Genomic DNA, 22021 nt, shown 5'->3' with positions numbered 1-22021 from the left:
TAAATCGATTAATCATGTGAAAAATATTTATAAAATTAAGTTATTTAAAAGATAATCAACTAAATCAAGAATGAAATATGAAAGTTAAAAAAGTGCCATCACGTCTAACAATATGTTACACAAGAGGTTGCTCTCAATTGAGTGTTTATAAATTGAATAAGATTCTTATATACTTTACTCCGCCAAACATCAAAGGATTTTGATTACGACAACAACAATAACATACCCAATGAATCCCACTTGTGGTATGAAGAGTTTAGGATATAAGCAAACCTTACCCCTATCTTTGTGAGGTAGAGAAGTTCTTTTTGATAAAACTCTCTATCAGACACAATTGTAGAAAAGAGACGACAAAATACCAAGATACAAAACAAATGCATCTTTCGCAGTTGCATCTCCGTACCTCCAGAACCCCGTAAGTTTCGGAAATCCGTTTGGACTTCCNTGGGGTCATGCGCGCCCCTGCCATTCCTTTCGCACTTGCATCTCCGTACCTCCAGAACCCCGTAAGTTTCGGAAATCCGTTTGGACTTCCCGAAAGTAGGGGCTATGGCGTCTCTCCGTTTGGAGACTCTGGAGGATTTCCCCCATCCTTTCCCCCGTGTCTCTTCTCCAGCATTTCTGTGAGGCGCTCGGCTTGAATACCCAACAGATAGTAGTACACATCGAAGAATAAGAAACTATACGATAACGGGCGCAACAAAGACTTTGATTGTACAACATATTACTAACAAGTAGCTAAAAGCAAGCTAATAGAGAATAAAATCTGCAGATGCAAATACCCAGCAAAAGAGAGAAACTGAAGACAAACTTATGTTATCAAATTCAGCTTTAAAATGGTGTAAAGATAGGAACAGTTGCATTTTATGAACTCACAAGTTCGACAAAACTTAATATAACAAGTCAACGGGAAAAAATAAATGAAAAACTAATGTAATACAAAACGGCTGGACTCCGTAAAGCAGCCCGTTGCCTCGAGCAAATATGGCGTATAATTTACCATGTTGCAAAACTGTCTTTCGTCGTCTAATGAACACACTTTGGGAAAAGTATACAACTCACATAAACTCACCTGTCCTTTACTACAGTTCCAATGATGAAAAACTGTGATACAGCTGCTTTAGTCCCTGAGCACAACGGAAAGGCCATCTCGAGGATAAGTGATATGGAGCACATTCCATTGACGAGGATTTGAGCTTTTTACTGGAACAGATTTTTGCAGGCTTCGACATCAGGTGCTTGTGAGTCTAACACTCCTTGACCAGTAGAGCCTGAGCTAATAGCTTTCATGATGGCAGCAAATAAGTCCTTCTGGTATAAGTCATCGGTTACCTTCTGCAGGATCTCATTCACCAACTTGAAGTCCATTGCCCCTGTCAAAACTAGCCTTGAAATTATCTCCCCGAAATTTGCTGGTGCTTTTGGTAAATCCATCGCAAGATCTTCCAATTGAGAAGCAAAGTTCAAGCATCCAGTAGCCAAGTCTGTAGCAGTAAAAACCTTTTTAGCAGACAAATGCTCAAGAAGTTGTGCAACTGGTTCAACGCGTGGTGGGCTTTTGTCCAGTCCGAGTGATATGGCTTTCTCGACAACCTCAGGATAGAAGGCAGGGGATTTGAGTTCCTCAATGCACTGTAAGGCTTCATCCAAAATCCGAACATTAAAATATTCCTCCAAAAGTGAAACTGTTTTTCTTTTCAGCTCCTCAGAATTTGACCTTGCAGCTGGAGCCTGAGGTTTCCCAGCAACAGGCAAAACGGTACTAGTTGGAGATGCCTTAACTGGTACTGGAACTTGTGATACAGGCTCCATACCAGAGACATAGCCTGATGGTCGGACAGGAGGTCCACCACTACCTTGTAAGAGAGCACTACTCCTGCCACTCATGCCGACATTGCTACCCTGAGGCAACAGTCTTGTGTTCAAGGCCGGCGACTTCCCAATCAATGGTTGCTGAGCACCTCTTGGCATTCGTGACCTAGGAACTTCCCAGTTGTCATTATCCATTCCTGGCATCCCAGGCATCTTCCTTGCTCCTGGCATCCCTGGCATCATACCACCAGTGCCGGGTCGATTAATGGGATAGCCACCAGGACCCAAATTCCCTTGAACACCTGGAGGAGCACGAGCATTTCTAATGCTTAATGTAGCACCAGGACGCAACCCCAAGGTCTTCTCTGCTTCCGAATGGATCTCATTAATGGTTTTGGCTTTCACCTATAAAAGAAGTTAATACATCATGAGAAAGAAGTGTAGGACTTAACATCAGAACTACTGCATAAGCAAATCGTGTATCACCTCTTCCCGCCTAGGGACCCAGTTATTGGCACGTAAATCCAGCACATCACGCACCAAAAACCTTAGGCGTGCTACCAGCTGAGGGTTTGTTGATAGTTCTTTCAATCGGTTGAAATATATATCATTGATGTGCCTCGACTTTTGCTTCTTGTCAAGCTGCTTACCAATGGTGTTAAAGAACTGACATATAGCTTCAACGTTCTCTTCTTCTGGACAGCTTTTGGGATCTTGTCCTAATAGTTCCTGTAAGCAAAATTGATATATTGGTTACATTTAAGAGGGAAAAGACCAAGAAGATTAAGCTAATAGAAAACAATCAATAACCTGAACAATGTGATGAACAATCTTTTCAGGAACCATATTTTGCTTCAAAAGCTCCCCAATAAGACGTATGTTTCCAAGAGTGCGCAATTTGATCAACCTTTCTTTGTCCTTGCGTTCCGACTCCTGCTCCGGAGCAGTCATTCGTCTCACCTCTTCCCTCAGTTTGTCAGCACCTTCAAATGCCTCTTGGCAATTATTCAGAAGAACTCGCTTAAACGTGATTTCTTTCCCACCAGGTTCATCAGATGGAAATGGAGGAAGCTTCTCGTTGAGATCAGAACACAACTGGGCATACATCGGGCAAAAGGTGGGTTCCAATACAGCCTTGTCAAATATCAAGGAGATCACACCCTAGAATTTAGAGAAGAGAATACATCAGTTAACCAAGATATACGATGGAAACAAGAAATTAGAGAAATATAAGTATCTGAGAGATGAGACCTTCAGAATGTCTGCACTTGTTATCCCTGAATCTATTAATTGGCCTTTGAGAAGATCAAATTTCTCTGGGGTCAATTTGTTAAGTATTCTGCAAGATCGATAATACTTACATCAATCATGTACACAATAAGGATATCCTAAAATTCACCTTACAAGAATTTGCAAACTACATCTGAAACCAAGACCATATTGAAACCTTTTTATTTATTTGAAATGACAGCTTATTATATCCATGAATATGAGAAAAGGTAGTACAGAAGAAATGCAGTTCCCTACTTTCAAGATGTGGTGAAAAAATAGCTTGGAATTATAATACAGAACTTGTTAAAAGCATTAACTAGAATTTCCAGAAAGATTACCCCTTGACAGTTTTCAAGACACGATCTTTGTCAGAAAGAGTGCCCCTTCGAACTGACCATGGCACCTCAGCTTTGATCAGTGTAGGAGCAGGACCTCCCTGGTACACAAACAATTGAAGAGTTTCAGAGACCAGATGTAGCAGATAGTTCATCATCAGGCAAAATCATGTAGTTTGAACTTTGAGCAGAAAAAAAAAAAGAAACCATTGCTGGTGCAAGGAATTACTTAGCAATTAAAACAGAGAGAAAGACATTATGTAGGAAAAAAGAGATATCTCTTAAATTAATCTAATTGATGTTCCAAATTATGTCAATAAGATAATACAACTATGTATTTGTACACCTAATTTTAATACATACAACGAAGTGCAAAACAACCACAATGTGGTGATAATCAAGTATATTATTCTTCAATAGGAAGTCTTTTCTTTAAGTGTTGATGGCTTTCAGAATGCATGGAAAACTGAACTTGTCTTTGGGAGTACAACAGCAGGAATAAATTAACAGAAGTTATTCAAATCAATAATGAACATTCTCCAAACTGCGCAAGAGGAAATTAATTACCCCTAGATTGGCAGAAACTTGAGCTCTTGCAAACTGTGATTGCTCTTGCCGAGTATACTGGCCACCAAATTCCCTGTTTTCTCGAAGTGCTTCCCATGACCTCTCCTCTATGGGGGCAGAAAATTGTGCTGGCCTATTACGCCAGTCACGATTGTCTGGTTCAGAATAACGACCCTGAGACTGCACCTGCACCTACAGAAAGACAATTAAACTGGAAAATAAGGCAACAGAAAGTGAACACTGCAAGAAAGTGAAATAGAAGATAGACAAGCAGTAACCGAAAATAGTGAGTTGGAACTGTTCTTTAGTTTGCAACATCACCAAAAGCAACGAAAAATAGTGAGTTGGAACTGTTCTTTAGTTTGCAACATTACCAAAAGCATCAAATATTTCTTTTTTTTAGTCCACAGAGGGGAGGAGAGAAATGCCAACAAAATTGTCAGATGAGAAGAAATACAACTTTTTATATCAAGTCAGAGAAAAACTCACATTGCTATCCACACGACCCCGAGAGGAATCTTCGCCAAACAGTTCAGCTTCAATTTCGTGTTTGATTTGCAGAATAACCTCAGGTAACTGTAAGACAACCGCCTAGAAGACCACAAAAAACAGAATCAAGGACAAGCAAATAAATTATGATAATCCACCATGATTTCATTTTTGATTTCTTTTTTTGGTAGCTGGAATCGAGAGAGATCTAAAATATGGAAGAAGAGGACTGCATTCTTAATAATAGAAATTACATCGCAGTCGATACCTATCAGTAAAAGTGACTTTTTTTTAAATGGTAATAATAAGAGAGAAGAAATGGCCAGATTCGTCTCACATCTATCTATGTACAGAAAACTAATACTCAATAAACACTATCGCTAAACAATTTTAAATAATGATATTACCTCCCTCAGTTGCAGGAGCTGATCTCGAGTATAGCGAACACGTTCATGGCTCTCAAAACGAGAATCTCCAGTCTACAATGATAAAGGTGAGTTAGAACAAACAGAACTCTGAGAACAACAAGTTCTTAAAAGGAAAGCCAAGCAAAAAGATACGCATCTTGAGCTAGAATAGAACACGGAAAGTACCATAAAAAGGCAAATCCAGCAAGAAAGCACTCATCAGAATCAATGCTCCTTGTGAAAATAAGGTAACATAGAAGGAAATATAGGTGAATTGATTGTAAGAATTTAAAATATTTCTACATGTTTTACGAAGTTCATAGGCTATCAGCTAAGACACAACAGAGATGTCAGTCTGACTGACTAAACAAGCAACCAGAGACCAGAGTCTTCATACTGGTAAGATATTAGACAATGACGGTTTAAGAATATTTTGCAACAAAAGGAGTTGATAGCCTGTTCTTTCTCTTTTTTCGTAAATCAGGAATCATGTATCTAGAACTTATCACAATTCCGGGGGAAAACATCATCTAACAGGCTTCATCTAAGGATCTCCCTCAAATTTTAGTTGCGTGATATGTTTTCTTTTTTATCTTCATGATATACAAGCATGAAAAAATGCCAATGCTCAAGTTCCCACATAGCACTATGAACAACATGACTAGCTTTTGCATGGTCAAATAGCTAATGAGACTTCCAGTGTTAGTAGGGTTCTTTATGGGCAGCCTGATAATTCTCAAGTGACCACCTAAAGCATACTAATGATTATCCGTCCATGTTTACTGCAGGTAGACAAACTATAGTGAGCTGCCAAGAATTAGGACGTTAACAAGAATGAATTGAAATATTATGCACACATACACTTCTACTGAATTAATGAACATACAGTTATCTTTCTCATTCATATTGAATCATGCACAAGCACAAAGAAATATCAATTCTCACATTCCTAAATGCCACATAACCAACACTATTCACCAGACAAAGGTCATACTCTTTTGCTTACTCTTCAATTCACTTCAGTTATCTTAACGTTCTAACTTACTACAATATATTCCAAACTAACAACGCAAAAATCAATCTGTACATCTACCACTAACTGAATTTACTGTCCAAAGAACAGAATTCCACAAGTGACTAGCTTTTGCATGGCTAATAGCTACTAAAACTTTCAGTTTTTAGTAGGGTTCTTTATGGGCAGCCTGATAATTCTTAAGAGCGCACCTAAAGCCTACTAATGATTCTCCCTCCATATGTACAGCAGATATACAACTAAAGTGAGCTGCCAATAATTAGGAGATATAGGACATTAACGCGAATGTATTCTCTTATTATGTAAGAGAGAGTTGAGCAGCTGAAGCAGGCAGCAGTTTGTCGAAAGAATGACCTACTTTCCTTTTAGTCTGTCTCAAAAAGAATGACTCATTTTCCCTTTGGTAACACTTCAATTTCAACTTCCCACGTGGCATATTTTAGGCCACAAGATTAGAGGGCATTTTTGTACATTTCACATTACTTTAATTTAGGACCACGTTGTTGAAAATTGTTCTTTTTATTTTCTTAAACTCCGTGCCAAGTCAAAGTGGGTCATTCTCTTTGAAACGAGGGGAGTACCAACTATAGTCATCTTTCTTGTTCATATTAAATGTATTCCTGTATAATTCTCATTTCAACAGTTTGCAAAAGGTGATGTCATTAATGAGGCTGTTCATGTTTTAATTTCAGCATATTGCAGAGGCACTTCCATGTTATCTACAGAAGTTCTATCCAAGTTCAGATAGTGCAGTCTCATGTCAAACCAAAAGAAGACACAAAATGGTATCGAAAACCACTATGCACATCCCACTGACAAGATAGTCTGCATCAAGCACCCAGCTACCACGAGTCAAGGTGTCCAGCCCAGATACTCGATTGGTCGACCACCCATACAACAGCAAGTGTACCATTAAAAGCATTTGCACGTTATAGATATTATTAATCACAAAAGTCAGAAACTTCATCAGAAACCGCCCAATTCACCAATCACACGGAGAACACTGACAACTTTGCTTACAGATTTAATAATCATACAGATTGACGCATAAAGTATCATTATTATTGTTCTATTATAATCTTATTCGTCAATTGTATTACCACTGTTGTTTCTCTTACTTAGATTTTTACTATTTGTACAGTCAATACTTCTCTTTTACCATTTTCATCACCCTTTTATTAACCTCAAACCTGTTTTTGAAAACACTTCTCTTGAGGCAAGGATTATCAAAAACAACTTCTCTACATCATACAAGGTGGAGGTGAGGTCTAAGTACACTCCACCCTCCTCATACCCCACTTGAGGTATCACACTGGTAATGTTGTTGTATTCATGCATAAAGTAAAATTATAAAAACACATGTTCTACAACAGGAACACATAGACCCACAATTTTTTTTACAAAAAGAAGAAATAAATTTCTATAAACTATAGGCATAATTGAATAATGCACCAGACATATATCCAACATGAGACTTGATACTCTCTCCCCGAACCTGAGCAACACGGAAGCATTCAGCAGGCACATAACAACAGATATCACCAATATCATTACGCAATATAATCAGAAAGAGACCAAGTACAAACCAAAGATTGTATTTCGCAAAAAAAAATATGCTTACATTGTTTCAAATTTCAACAAATCAATCAATCATCTACGCGCTTCAGCCAGCCTTGAACTAGTTGTGATTGGATTACGTGAATCACCTATATCCATCCCACTTAATCAACCACATTTCAATCAAGCCCTAGGGAGAGCTAGGGGCCACAAGGGAATTCATCCCCTTCACCCGAAAACTCAAAACATTACAGTATATATACAAAGTAAATATTTGATCCCCGAGCTAAACTCCGGCTCCACCACCATTCCAATGCTTAATAATTTATCTTCTAAAAACAACAATACAGGGGCTCTCTAATGCAAAATCACAAGCTAGATAGTAAAAAAGATTGGATTTTTCACATTGAAAACAACAAAAGATCAACAATAAATAAATCAAACAGCTAAAGAACATCAAGAAAAAGCAAACCCACAAAGCAAAAAGATCCATAGATCTGAAAAAAAGATTCAACCTTGAAAGATGGCAAAGATGAAGAACCTCCATGAGGACGAAAACCTGAGAGATCAGAATTGGTAGATGAGGTATCAAAGCGAGAGCCAAATACTCTGCTTCCACCACCTCTGTTACCACCACCTGGTCTCAAACTTATCACCGTCTGATCAGCCTGCATACCTCAATTCTCCACAGTCCGATCAATTCGAACACCTCCACACACAAAAAGAAAAATGGCAAATCTAAACCAAAAACGAATCAACAAAAAGCTATAGATACAGATAAACGTGTATCTATATGTGTATAGAGATACAAAAGATTAGATTTTTAGAGTGAGAAAGTAAGAATTTTTAGAGAGAGAGAGAAAGAGAGATATTGCTTTTCCTCTCTTCTCTACTGGGGACAGAGGCAATGGTAGAGGCGATTGTGAAGAGGGTGAGGAAAAAAAAACCCTTTGAGGGTAGTTTCGGTATTATAAAATTTATGTAAGGGTAATTTTGGTACTATAATTTATATTAGGCCTTTTTTAGACCCTTTTTTATTTGTCAATTTTCTCAACCTCGTCGAAAACAATTTTTTTACCTTTGACGAAGAGATAATCTATGTATACATTCTATAGTCCTCGTATTCTATTTTATATTATTGTTATTGTTATATGTAACGAGAGAGATATTTACAATAATTGTCTAGCCTTGGTGAACAAAGTTACTTAGTACATGTTGTTGGTGAAAGGTATGAAGTAATTCAAGTGACATAAAAGCTGGTTCGAACACCACGTTTATAAAAATAAAATTTGCACTAATAAATCTCCTTTTTAAAAAATTATTATTCAAGCTTTTTTTAAACTTGATTAATTGAGATTCATATTGAAATATCTTATTTTTTTAATAAAGCAATATCTAGCGAAAAAGAGTTTTTATTCTCGAATCCAAATTTGAAATGTCTATCTAAAGATCTAATGAGGTATTTATCACAACACCTATCATTTTTATGGTAAACATACAAAATATTTTTATCCCTGGTTTATTTATAAATTTTTATATTAATCGTTGTTATTTATGAGGCAATATGTTTATAGACTATTTTTTAGAATATATTAAATGAGGATCTAAAACATATATTTCAAATAATTAAAGATCAAATTATATCATTAATAAGATAATGTTAAATTTATTAACCCCATAATTATTATTAATAAATAAATCGATTGAAATATTATAAACACATTTTTTTTAGTTTACTATAAATGACATTTTTGGTAAAAATATAATTTATCACATGCATCCTTGAGTTCTAGAAAAAAATTGAGGTCCTTTTAAGGAAATTAAGTTATATATAATTTTTTTTATTGAAGATTTCGTTCTTTCTTTAATTAGAGACTATAAATTTGAGTGTTAGATATGAAATTTTTTTTGATGGAGAGTGTTTTTCCTTGATTAGGGCTTTATGTAGCATAAATCTAAAACAGGTAAATTTCAATATGAATATCGAACGCTAAATAAAAATATATATATATATTATTTTACCAGGGTTGACTTTTTTGCCCTTGAAGCTTCTAGAAATGTGTGAATGATGATGTTATCATCAAATGATATCTCACTACTATTATTTTACTACTATGTATTATTCAATATTTATCAAATGTCTCTTTGCATAAGGTCTTGAAGTCATTTATAAATCATAATATTTAACCTCACAAAAAAAAATTATATGTTCATGTTAACTTATTTGAAATTTGAAATATAATTAATCAAACATGTAACTAAGTTATTATTAATACATGTACTATATCTTAACCAAATTATCATACTCTTATTAATTTTGTGAAATATATATATGAAAAAAAAAGTGAAAACAACAAGTTGTATATTCAATAAGTCTAAACCGATAATAAAATCGTTAAAATATATTTAAAACTGAGAATCTTTCGTTTTTATTATTCAACTTGCATAACATCTTATATTCGACGAGTTACATACAAGATGACAATTTTGATCTATTTATATTGAAAGTATATTATATTTGAACTATTTTTAGAACTACATAACCATTACAAATAGATTAACAATGTAAGCTTAATATAGAACACGAGTAATTAAACCAGTACAATAATAATACATGTAGTCCATTTTGCAAATAGATTGATTAGAAATGCATATTTCAATTAATTAAAAAATAATTATACTTTATCAGATATCACAATAAATAATATCGAAATTTAATGATAATTGAAGGACCAAAAGTGTTATCAACCCTATTTTGTTCTTTCAAATCTCATAATCCAAAAAAGCAAAAATTAATGCAAACATGCATTTAATAAAATATTGGACAATACATAATAAATCATAGTATTTGACTCTTTTACTCACAAAAAGTATAACACTAATTATACCTTTTTTTTTTAATAATTAATATTAATTAGGGTTATTAAAAGCCCTACAATTTTTTCTAATTTCTCCATCATTACCTACTAGAACATTAATATTTCCCATTTTGATCATAGATTTAGCAAAACTCTTTCTAAATGCATTTCCATTATTTGCAAATCTTGCAACAATTGGTGCACTCAATTTATCCAAAGCAAGTTCTTGATCAATCTTCAATATCCCTTTCTTTTTCGAGATTTGATTATAATATTGATTATCGACTATAAAAGATGTATTTTGATCCAGGAATGTTTTTGGAGCGTCGTTCAATGTAGTCACCGGCTTAGACGTGGTACATAGTCTGAATAGTTTCTTAACCAATTTAGGATCCATCGTGGGATCAGGTCTCCCTGTACCTCGAAAGTCTGAAACCCTAGATTGAAAAAATGAGCAATGTGCGACTCCAACCGTATGACCTCCTAATAACGTCACCATGTCAAATTTATTCAAACCTATAGCTCTGAAGAATCGCAAAATTTCTGACACGGACTCATTCGGACCAGGCAAATCCACTGATGAGTTCGAGACGAGCCCATCACGTCGGCCCGTCGGTATGGTGTATGTGGGCCCACCGGCTAAGGCAACTGCATCTCTAGTAGCTAGTGTCACAATGTCTGAACATGAAACAATTAAAGGACAAATAGACTCTAATTTTTCCTTAATTTCATCAATTAGTTCATAACCTCGTACTGTTAAATTAGGAGCAGAATCTTTTTCTGATATTTGATTTTTTGATGAATCTGAATCTATCAATATTGATGCATCACAACCCTGACATAATAGTAACAAAAAAAATTAACATATATAGTTAATCAAAATAATTGAAGTTATAGTAGTTTGCATGTAAAAATAACTTTTAACGAAAAAAAACTGTATATTTAACAATGAGTATATCAACATTAGTTAATTATCATTATATTCAATGTTGATACATGCTTTAGAGACATTTACAAAATATAAAGTGTTAGTTATCACTAAAAACATATTTAGCAGTAATTAAACTATAGTCGTTAATTATTTGTTGCTAAAAATCATTTTTGTGTGATAAATACAGGTTATAATAAATAAATTGATTGGATGGTGTGAAAAGTCCTTCACTAATGACCTAGTTTAAATATTATCCATTCGGAAACAAGTTAATTCTATAATGTCAAATGTCACATCTACTTTGTTACAACAGGTAATTTATAGTATTCTCAAGATAACAATAAATTTACGACATGTAAACATATTTTTTAGGAGCTATGATCATGTTGAAAATTCTTTATTTTGTTAGTGTATATAAGTAAAACTTTACTGAATCAAAATATTTATATATAAACTAAATCTCTAGAATAATAATAATATACTTTAGTTAACTGATAATATGATAAAAATGGTAACATACCTTAACATGTTATGTTAAAACTACGTATACTAATCATATATTTTAAACTGTCAGTACACATAAATTTAATCGGTACTTACGCTAACGCCACAATCATGAAAATGCAAACGAAGCAAAGCTCCTGTAATTGAAGGATTATTTTTGAACCTCTTTTGCACTATACTTTTCACAATAAGTTCAGCATTTGGACAACTTGAATTGTAGAAACCAATTTTAAGTTGAGCTGATACAAAAATTTGGAAAAAGTAACATAAAAACACCAATAATAATGCTACTATCTTCATTATTATTATTATTATTATTTTGTGTGTAGTATTTTTGAACTAAATTAGGTACTAATAATTATTCAAAAGAACTAAGTATTAAACCATTTATATAGAGCAAAAATTAAGATGCTTTTGAGTTTAAGTTTGAAGTGTTCAAATATATATCACTTTCTTATTTTTGTATATTTTGTTAAAGTTTATTATTATGAGAATATATTTTAATTATATGCATTAGCCGGCAAAAATAACAGCCAATACAAGTACATACTTAAGGTAGCCGGCACCATATGTAGCATGTTATTTTCCTTTTTCGATACGGACAGTTTGATGCATAAAATAGGAAAAATTACATAAATTAATATATTTTAAAAATAATTATTGATTTTAGCGATACTTTTTGTTTATTATCATTTATAGCAATATTGTAATAAATCTGTAATATGTATTAAAAGTGAATTATGTATTCAATATATTTGAATTATAATTGTTTTTGAAAACATATTATGTTTGTTTGGTAAAAAATTATCACATTGTATTATAAGTGTATTAAAATGTGTGATAAATGTATTATTCATCATTAAAACTTGTATTATATGTGAATAATAAATTATTTTTTGTAATATGTATTAAACTTGTATTATATATTAATTAAAAGTGTCAAGTGAAAAAAAAATGTTACTGCTATAAATGGTAAATATTTTTTTATTATAATATATTTATGTAAGTTTTCCTATAAAATATTTCGCGTTTACATAGAATGCAGGGCAGAGTAATAACCTAGGAGTGCAAAGTAGACAATCTATTTTAGTATACAAGTATGATTGAATGCTTTTACGATTCGAATTCGTGACTTATAAATAACTCGAATATAACTGTTATTTTGAGATTGCTCCCTTTCCCATTAGGGATGAAGCCGTTAGTGGCTAGAAGAGCTCCGGTTTATTTCGAAAGCCAACTCATCTTTCATTTAATTTTTTTAATCTGAGTGATAGAGTTTGAGTTATATATGTTAACCGTGTAAATATTAATATAGTTTTATTTATGACCATATAACCTATTACTTGTCACTTTTACCGTGGTAATAATTAATGTTTATCATAATCAAAGCTTGATTAATCGAGATTTGTGAAGTTAAAACAAAAACAAGCATCTATATAACAAATGACAACTTCATCTCTATTATAGCAATTACTAAAATTATGTATCGTAATTCTTTTTATACATTTTTTTAAAGAAATACTAATGATTATGAGTTTTTTAAAATTTATATTTATCCTTTATTGATATTTCAAACGATCATAACATCTCTCGTGAATAAGGTTTTCAAAATTTTCAAGAAGAATTACTATCGAATATAAATTATAATTAACATTATTTTTTAACTATATTTAAGCTTACTCTAAAAATGGACCACATTTTTCAATAGAGACAATACATTAGCAGACAATGATAAAATCCACGGAATTTAAGTACAGAAATATTTGAATTTGGAATCTAAGCACAATGATACTTCCTCAATGATAAAATAACATTATCTAACGTAACATTATTTAACGTTAAGTTAATAGCAGATAATTATTATTAAAGAAAGAATATAAAATATGTGAATTGATTGTGTTGAATTTATCATACCGCAAATCGATATAAGTGAAAAAAGTAAAATAATTATAATTGTTCCATAATTCAAAATTTATAAAATTTAAAAATATTAACTTAGTTTTCTAAAATAAATTATTGCTCTCATTTAAATGATGGAGTTTCTTCTTTAGTACCAACGATATTAATAATTTTTGCATAGTTTTCTTTCTTGCGATTTGTGTTGGTATTGTTTGTGTCAATTCTTTTTGCTTATTACATTATTTTTATAATATGCGATTCAAATTTTAATTGAAATTTCAATAAAAGTTCCAAACAACAGATAAAAGAATAAAATAAAAAACGAAAGCACCTATAGAAAATGAATTTATCTACGAGAAATATAGAAAAATGAGTTCTCTCTTTTTCAATAACCCCACATTCACATATTTAAGAAATTGAATTATTTATTTTTTCTAAAATTCCCTAATGATTCATACATGACAACAAATGATTTATCATGTATTTTTTTTATATAGTAAAGACATAATATTTAAGTGTATTTTTAATTTTAAATTGTGACTTTAGCTAATATTCATATCTTTGACTTTTATATTAGTATATATTTATATGAGATATACTCAAATTGATTTATATAAGCTATATATCGTACATATGACTAATTGTTTAATTTTATATAAATTAAAATATCTACTCATTTACATTCAATATAAAAAATATAAATACCAGCTAAGATCAAATTAGAAGACACATTTATATATGTATTATATTTTTAACAAATATTATCTTTGTCACCATATAAGTACAATATATTCACCATCAAATATTATCGTACAATGTTAACTATTATGTATTCTTTCATCTATTTGAATTCAAAAGTTTAAAAATAAAATTATATTTAATAGACGATATACTTCACCTCAAAATTATGACTTTTATGTTCCAAATGCAAATTAATCGAGTCTCAAAATATTTATTAATGTCTTTTTTATTTGGCATAATACATATATTGGACCCTAAACTTGGCTTCAAATTTTAACTTTGGCCTCCAACTTTCATAATGCACAAATAGGCACTTTAACTATCCAATTTTTAAATAAATAAACACATGAGTCCTACATGGCAAAATACACGTAGGACACCATGTAGGACAAAAAATGACATGTAGGATGACATGTAGGACATGTGTGTTTATTTGTTCAAGTTTATACAAGTTTAAGTGTCTTTGTGCACACCCAAAGTTGAAGGGCATAAATGTGATTCGAAGCCAAGTTAAAGGGCATATTTATGTATTATGCCTTTTTATTTCTCCCACTTGGTAAATTTTTTCTTATTAGATGTTCAATATACACATATAAATTGATTAAATTACCAAAGACTAAGCAGAGAAAGAAACAAGAGCATATATTCCAATCTTTCACACTTAACAATTATTTTCCCTATTTTGTATGCGATAAATCTATTAAATTTGAATTCACGCTTAAAAAAATCTTATGAGATAAACATCAACTTTGAGAGATTTCACTTTGACACTTTGTTTGGAGGGCTGTTACGCATTGTATGTGTTGTATAATATCATACTGTATTGGATTATAAATGATGTCACAAAATCATAATTGTATTTGTACTGTATTGTATTATAAACATCAATAATTTTTTTTTCTTATTAGATCTTCTTCCATCCTTACATGATGTCACAAAATCATGACTTGAATGATAAAATCTATAAGAAAAGTAGGGTACAGAGTAAACTAGTAGATTTACTATAAAAAGTCAGCGTAAAAGATGAAATATAATTATTAAATAATAAATAAAGACAAAATGAGAAGAAAATATTAAAGTAACACAATCACACCAAGTTGATAGTTGCATAAAATAGATCTTTTCGTCGTTACCTAAGAATGGTTTAAACATACAATGCAATGGTATTTAAATTAGAGAAAAAACTACACGATTAAGCAAACTTATACTACTTAATTACTCATCATAGCTGTAGTTTGTTATAATTACCACTCACGACTAACATTTTTATTAATTATGTGGGCTGACTTTGAGTTTGTATATGTATAATTTGCCAGAATATACAAATACATATGTATAATATATAATTATCAAACTGATATACATATAGAATTCACCTCTCTCCCACTCTTTGCCTCTCTTGTTCGCATCTCTCCTTCCTCTTCCAATTTCGTTTGCCATAAATACAAATGCATACGTATAATATACAATCATTTAATCGATATACATATACAATTCACCTCTTTCTCACTCTCTGCCCTCTCTCGCCCGTTTCTCTCCTTTCTCTCTCAATCTCGCTCACCTCTCTTCTTCCTCTCCCAATCTCGATCGCCTCTCTCAATCTCGCTTGTCATATATACAAATACATATATATAATATACAATTATCTAACCGATATACATATATAATTCACCTCTCTCCCACTCCTTTCCCTCTCTCGGTCGCCTCTCTCCTCTCTCCCTTAGTCTCGCTCGTCTCTCTCCTTCCTATAATAAGTAGCTACGAATTGTAATTATCAAACTATAGTTATGAAAAGTAATTAAAATATATTTGAGTCACTATATGTGAAAGTTCCTCAATAATAATCAGAACAAACATTGTAATTAAACTAACAATACAATACTAAACAAGATGCCAGACTCAAATGGAGATCTCAATTTAAAACTCGAGAAAGAAAGTTGAAAAAGAATTTACAAGTTCAAAGAATCGAATAGAAAATCTCAACTAGAGTGTACAAGATAAAAAGTTCATCTATCGACTAATCAATCAACTCAGCTACTAAAATTTTACTTCAAGAAATATTACTCTTTAATGGCAGGTGTGATTCAAAGCATCATATCTTTTCATCACATTTCACTGTTCAAATTCAAACCATTTTTGTTGTTCCAATGGCTACCAATTCATCAACCAACATTCTTGAGCTCAATGAAGTAATTGTAGCTGTAATTCCATGGCCAGAACATGGTCATCTCAATCAACTCTTCCATATAGCTAACTTCATCTCTTCTCACAATATCCCCTTACACTTCATCTCTCTAACTGATCGAAATCAAGATCTAAAAAATCGCGTTCAAAATACCTCAAAAATTCATTTTAATGACCTTTTAGCACCCCCTCTGAACCCAATTTCAGAACCCAGAGAGGATTTTGCTGATGAGTTTGCATTTTTGGAGTTTTTGGATAAATTGGGGGATCCCATTTGTGAAATTTGTGTTGAAATCTCGAAGAAGGCGAAGAAATTGGTGGTTGTTTTTGATTCTTTGATGACCGATGTGATTAAGGAAGTGTATTCGATATCAAATGTTGAGTGTTACTCTTTTCATGCGATTTCAGCTTTTTGTATGTATTCTACATTTCAACAGGTTGCTGATGAAGTTGAAGACGGAGTCGCACGCCAACTGTTCGATGAAATGCCTGAAGTCGGGGATTGTTTTGGACCCGATATTTTTGAGTTTGTGAATAAGGAAAGGGAATGTAATCGTAATTGTGGAGACTTAATGAATTCTTGTAGGGAATTAGAACAGGAGTACTTGGATTTACTTGTTAATGTTAGGAAGAAGCCATTGTTTGCTCTTGGTCCTTTTCATATGTTGCAAGAATTACCGGAGTCATCGAGCAATAGGGATCGCCACGAGTGTCTTGAGTTTCTCGATGATCAAGATTTTGATTCAGTAATGTTTGTTTCGTTTGGAACGACTACTACATTGTCGCGAGAGCAAGTGAATGAGCTTGCGCTTGGTTTGGAGAGGAGTAACCATAAGTTCATTTGGGTGATAAGAGAAGCGGATAAAAAGATGGAGACGGAGAAATGTGGAGGTAAAGATTCGAACTTTGAATTGCCAGAAGGGTTCGAAGAAAGAGTGGGAGGAAGAGGAATGGTGGTGAGGAATTGGGTGCCTCAATTGGAAATCTTGGAACATAAATCTACGGGAGGGTTCTTGAGTCACTGTGGATGGAATTCTTGTATGGAGAGCGTTAGCATGGGAGTTCCTATAGCAACTTGGCCAATTCAAGTGGACCAACCGTATAACGCTGTTTTTGTAACCAACGTGCTGAAGATTGGGATTCCGGTTAGGAGTTGGTCTCGTAGGGAAGAATTGGTAACAGCAACAACTATTGAGAAAGCTGTTAGGACTTTGATGGGTACACCGGAAGGAGAAGAAATTCGACAGAGGGCAATCGAGTTGAGCAATAAGATCAAGAACTCTATTAGTCATGGAGGACTTGCACATAAGGAAAGGGAATCTTTCATTTCTTGTATTACCAAAATAAATTTCACTCAATGAACATCAACATTTTGTATCAAGTATGTCATGAATAACTATTTTTCAAGTGCCATGTTTCCTTTAAATTTCATGCATACAAAATTCCTGTCGTGTTAGTTGTTGACACGCATCAACTTGGCCTCATTTCACATTTAGGCCCTCCAACTTTGGGGGGGTGCACAAGTAAGCGTTCAAACCTGAATAAAGTTGAATAAGTAGACACATAAGTCCTACGAGACATGAAGCACATAGGACACCACGTAATATGCAAATTGCCATGTAGGATGCCACGTAAAATGTATGTGTTTATTTGAGCACATATAAAGTTGAAGGACATATATGTGAAATGATGTCAAGTTAAAGGGTATATTTATGTATTATGCCTTGTCAATATGCATTCAAACATAAGAAACAAAGGTGGCTAGTGTTTTTATCATTAATGGCGATCTTGTGTCATATTTAACATCATCATGTTGTTCAGGCTCTCCAAAAATGTCATCTTCTTGTGTCTGTTTGATCCTTCAAAAGTAATGTAATATTTCAGGATTCGACACAGGTGCAACAACATTTTTGGAGTGTGGGACAACATAGAAAGTTATTTGGTAATGTAGGAGATGAAAGATTCCGTTTCTTCGCATGCAACTTCCCCAGTGCCAACAAAGTTCTTGATCTCATTGCTCAAATCCACTGCTCTCTGCCTCATTTCTTCCCTTTCTGTCGAACCTGTTTTGACAGCTTTTTTAACAGCAGATGCTGTCACCAATCCTTCTCTCAGAACCCAACTCCACACATACTCCGATTTTCGTGATTACAAAAACAGCATTATATGGCTGGTCTGCATTGTTAGGCCAAGCTGCTATACTAGTGTTCTCTAAACAAGAATTCCGTGCACAGTGACTCAAGAGAAGAACCCGCCTGTAGATATATGTCCGAGCATGAACTCATTGGCTTGTTCTTATGAGAACTTAGTGTTTGTCCCTGGTAAGATGTCCCACATCGGTAGAGGAATGAGAATTTAGTCTCGTTATATGGACTTGGACAAACCTCCCACATGTTGAGTTAAGCCCAGATGCCATATCTTAACAATCCTAAACGATACGAATATTACCAAGTTAACGTGTCATCTAATTTCGAAGGCAGCTGAAGGTTGTCGAAGTGAGTGTTGGAGAGACTTCAAGACCATGTTTTTTTTCCAACAGAATTTCAATCAAAGACAGAACTGCAATCAAAGGCAGATCATTATCAACGACGTCTCCAGTACCATCTAATTTAGAAGGCAGCTGAAGGTCATCGAAACGAATGTTGGAGAGACTTCGAGACCATCTTGGATGCGCTGCTTAAAAATTTGACTTTGATCAACAAGACAGAGTAAGTATACTGGTATATTATAGGAGGCCATGAAATGAGCAAGAACGGAGAGTTGATTGCTCAGACTCTTCAAAAATGCTGCAACACCTGTGTCGGGTCCTCCAAAAGTTTACTACTTCTAGAGGATCCAATACACACACCTGTCAATATCTTTGAAGAGTCTAAGCAACATAGCAACAACAACATACTCACTGTAATCCCACAATTGAGGTCTGGGGAGGGTAAAACGTACTCAGTCCTAGTAAGAGTCCGTTTCCGATAGACCCTTCGCTCTAGGAAAATGAAAATATTAATCCCACTATCTCCCATCAGTCTCTATCAGCAATCAAAGCAAGAGGAGATCATTTAGTAATAATGTTGGTTTTTTTAAAAGACGAGCATCAAAAAAAGATTGAAAATATCTCTGAATGGATTGAAATGACTGTCAATAATTTTATTAGCTTTGAATAGCCACCATAAACTCATAATCTGCTTAATTTGAAATTCAACAACTCAAACAACTTAACCAAAATTCAAATTCATCTCAAACTAAACAACTTATTTTGCGAATGCAGTAACTAAAAGCAAATTTCAACGGTGAAGTTATTCAATAATATGTGATATGAAAGCTTCCATATCCTTGCGTGCAAGTCCTCCGCTCCTAACAGAGTTTTTCATCTGTTTGCTCAATTTCACTGCCCTTTGCCTCATCTCTTCCCCTTCTATCGTACCCATCAACGTCTTGACAGATTTCTCAATGGTTGATGCTGTTATCAGTTCATTCCGGTGAGACCAACTCTTGACAGTGATTCCAATCTTCAACATATTCGTTAGGAACACAGCGTTAAATGGCTGATCGTAACTGATTGGCCAAGTTGCTACAGGTACTCCTTTGCTAATGCTCTCGATACATGAATTCCATCCACAGTGAGTCATAAACCCACCCGTAGATAAATGCCCCAATATTTCCAACTGTGGTGCCCAATTAACCACTATTCCTCTTCCTTCCACTCTCTCTTCAAACCCTTTTGGTAATTCAATCTTTACGTCTTTCTCTTTAAGTTTCTCCGAGTTATCTCCTTTTCTTAGTACCCAAATAAATCTATGATTACTCTGTTCTAAACCCAGAGCAATCTCATTGATTTGCTCTTGTGATAATGTAGTCGTTGATCCAAATGACACGAATATCACTGAGCTAGCCTCTTGCTTGTCGAGAAATTCTAGACATTGATCATGACGCGGAGTGATGTTAGAGTTTGATTCTAGCAGCATATGAAACGGTCCAAAAGCCCATAACGGCTTGCCTTTTGCTTTCGCGAGTAAATCTGGGTACTTACCTTCCATTTCTCTACACGAGTTTATGATTTCTCCGGAGTAATGTATCTCCATGTCATCAAGCTCCATTTGGAAACAATATTTCTCATGTGCCTCCAATAATGGAAACTCATCCTGCATTTCCTTGATAAACTTGACGTGATCATCGTCATCATCAACTAAGTCAGGAATCGTTTGTTTGATGGATGAATATCTGCTAAAAGTCGATCCGGTATGGAACATGTAACTTTTGACATTCGACAATGTATTTACTTCCAATATTTGTTCACTCATTATAAGGTCATGAATAATGACTAACTTTTTTGCTTTTGTAGAGAGTTGAACGCATATTTCATGAATAGGCTTTGTTAGTTTTTCCAGGAACACTAGAATCGGAGGCTCTCCGTCGCGAACATCATTTTCTGACGGAGATGAAGGTCTCGAAAGGTCTTCGAAATGGATGTTTGAGGCCCCGGGACTACCTTTGATACGAAGTTTCAAATCTCGGTTCATATCAACAAATGAGATGAAGTGTACTGGTATATTATGGGACGCGATGAAACGAGAGAGATCTAAGAGGTTATTGAGATGGCTGTAATCAAAAAATGGTACCATGGCCACAATGACTTCATTGGTAGCAGCCATAGCAACAAAAAGGAGAAAGAACTTTGAGAAAAAATGAGTTATGGACAATACAAACAGGGATGCAACATACTAATAAATACCAAAGATAATGTAGAAAAAAACAAATATAATATTGGACCATTTTTTACAACCATATATTTGAATTTTGAACATGTTTTTATTTTGTTGTAAGTTTAAATAGGGAAAAGGGTCGGAAAAACCCTTCAACTTTGCTATTTAGAGCTGATATATATCTCGTTATGAAAGTGAATTATATGTACTATATTTTTATACAAATGATTCACATATATTCTTTTCCTCTAAAGAAATTAAAAAACATTAATTTTAATTACGCCCTAGTTCCTCCATTTCAAATTAATTGAATTGTTGACGTGTTTCACGCCCTCTAAGAAAAGAAGATTAAGACGTGAATTAGGTATAACTTTTTATTTTTACCCTTATTAATTATTGTCAAGTTCATGATTAAAATAACTAAGCATTAGTTAATAACTAATGGAGGGTAAAATTGGAAGAACATTCTAAAAGTAGTCTAGAAAATTGAACAATTAAATTATTTGAAAAATGAATAATATCTTAACTATACAATTAATTTGAAATGGAGAGAGTAGGTGTAATTTGGTGTGTCCAGATACGTCTGGATATATATCTCGGGTTACATGTGGTCAAAATTAGGTGTAATTTATTCTAGATACATTGTATCAAAGTGAAATCACATGTATCCGAGATATAGAACAAATCTCGTTTGCATCCTTCCCATCTCGCTCGTTACTCTCATACGTATTTGGT

General features: G+C 33.7%; 4 protein-coding genes and 2 non-coding genes across 6 annotated transcripts; 1 reads left to right on the top strand and 5 right to left on the bottom strand.

Annotated features, from left to right (window-relative positions):
* Positions 1 to 800: 800 nt before the first annotated feature.
* On the bottom strand, positions 801 to 8388 carry LOC107007159 (eukaryotic translation initiation factor-like). Its single transcript, XM_015205651.2, has 9 exons — positions 7988 to 8388; positions 4883 to 4954; positions 4476 to 4577; positions 3987 to 4178; positions 3423 to 3520; positions 3064 to 3151; positions 2623 to 2973; positions 2299 to 2541; positions 801 to 2217 (listed from the first exon to the last, which is right to left on the bottom strand). The coding sequence occupies exons 1-9, from the start codon at positions 8144 to 8146 to the stop codon at positions 1201 to 1203; spliced, it is 2322 nt and encodes a 773-aa protein (XP_015061137.1). The 5' UTR covers positions 8147 to 8388; the 3' UTR covers positions 801 to 1200.
* Positions 5580 to 5685, bottom strand: LOC114075418. Its single transcript, XR_003575868.1, has one exon. It is a non-coding gene; the product is annotated as a small nucleolar RNA snoR103 (small nucleolar RNA).
* LOC114075419 lies at positions 6056 to 6161 on the bottom strand. The gene has a single exon (XR_003575869.1). It is a non-coding gene; the product is annotated as a small nucleolar RNA snoR103 (small nucleolar RNA).
* A 1994-nt stretch (positions 8389 to 10382) lies between the features above and the next one.
* LOC107005932 (peroxidase 57-like) lies at positions 10383 to 12065 on the bottom strand. Its single transcript, XM_015204576.1, has 2 exons — positions 11862 to 12065; positions 10383 to 11165 (listed from the first exon to the last, which is right to left on the bottom strand). The coding sequence occupies exons 1-2, from the start codon at positions 12063 to 12065 to the stop codon at positions 10383 to 10385; spliced, it is 987 nt and encodes a 328-aa protein (XP_015060062.1).
* Positions 12066 to 16398: 4333 nt separating this feature from the next.
* Positions 16399 to 18015, top strand: LOC107005717 (zeatin O-glucosyltransferase-like). Its single transcript, XM_015204363.2, has one exon. It carries the CDS (start codon positions 16553 to 16555, stop codon positions 17948 to 17950), a length of 1398 nt encoding a protein of 465 aa, XP_015059849.1. The 5' UTR covers positions 16399 to 16552; the 3' UTR covers positions 17951 to 18015.
* A 1686-nt stretch (positions 18016 to 19701) lies between these two features.
* LOC107007339 (zeatin O-glucosyltransferase-like) lies at positions 19702 to 21324 on the bottom strand. The gene has a single exon (XM_015205924.2). It carries the CDS (start codon positions 21233 to 21235, stop codon positions 19880 to 19882), a length of 1356 nt encoding a protein of 451 aa, XP_015061410.1. The 5' UTR covers positions 21236 to 21324; the 3' UTR covers positions 19702 to 19879.
* Positions 21325 to 22021: the final 697 nt, after the last annotated feature.

Source organism: Solanum pennellii, chromosome 12, assembly GCF_001406875.1.
Source record: "Solanum pennellii chromosome 12, SPENNV200".
Classification (NCBI taxonomy): domain Eukaryota; kingdom Viridiplantae; phylum Streptophyta; class Magnoliopsida; order Solanales; family Solanaceae; genus Solanum; species Solanum pennellii.
Note: the sequence above shows the minus strand (reverse complement) of the source record. Positions and strands in the feature narration are given on the sequence as shown.

What these genes read in the sequence shown, in the direction of transcription:
- LOC107007159 (XM_015205651.2), bottom strand. Translation starts at nt 8,146, where the DNA reads ATGCAGGCTGATCAGACGGTGATAAGTTTGAGACCAGGTGGTGGTAAC. An exon ending in CATCTTTGCCATCTTTCAAG is followed by an intron (nt 4,955 to 7,987) that starts GTTGAATCTTTT and finishes TTATCATTGTAG; the next exon opens with ACTGGAGATTCTCGTTTTGA. An exon ending in AGCTCCTGCAACTGAGGGAG is followed by an intron (nt 4,578 to 4,882) that starts GTAATATCATTA and finishes GTGGTCTTCTAG; the next exon opens with GCGGTTGTCTTACAGTTACC.
- LOC107007339 (XM_015205924.2), bottom strand. Translation starts at nt 21,235, where the DNA reads ATGGCTGCTACCAATGAAGTCATTGTGGCCATGGTACCATTTTTTGAT.
- LOC107005717 (XM_015204363.2), top strand. Translation starts at nt 16,553, where the DNA reads ATGGCTACCAATTCATCAACCAACATTCTTGAGCTCAATGAAGTAATT.
- LOC107005932 (XM_015204576.1), bottom strand. Translation starts at nt 12,065, where the DNA reads ATGAAGATAGTAGCATTATTATTGGTGTTTTTATGTTACTTTTTCCAA. An exon ending in TTCATGATTGTGGCGTTAGC is followed by an intron (nt 11,166 to 11,861) that starts GTAAGTACCGAT and finishes CTATTATGTCAG; the next exon opens with GGTTGTGATGCATCAATATT.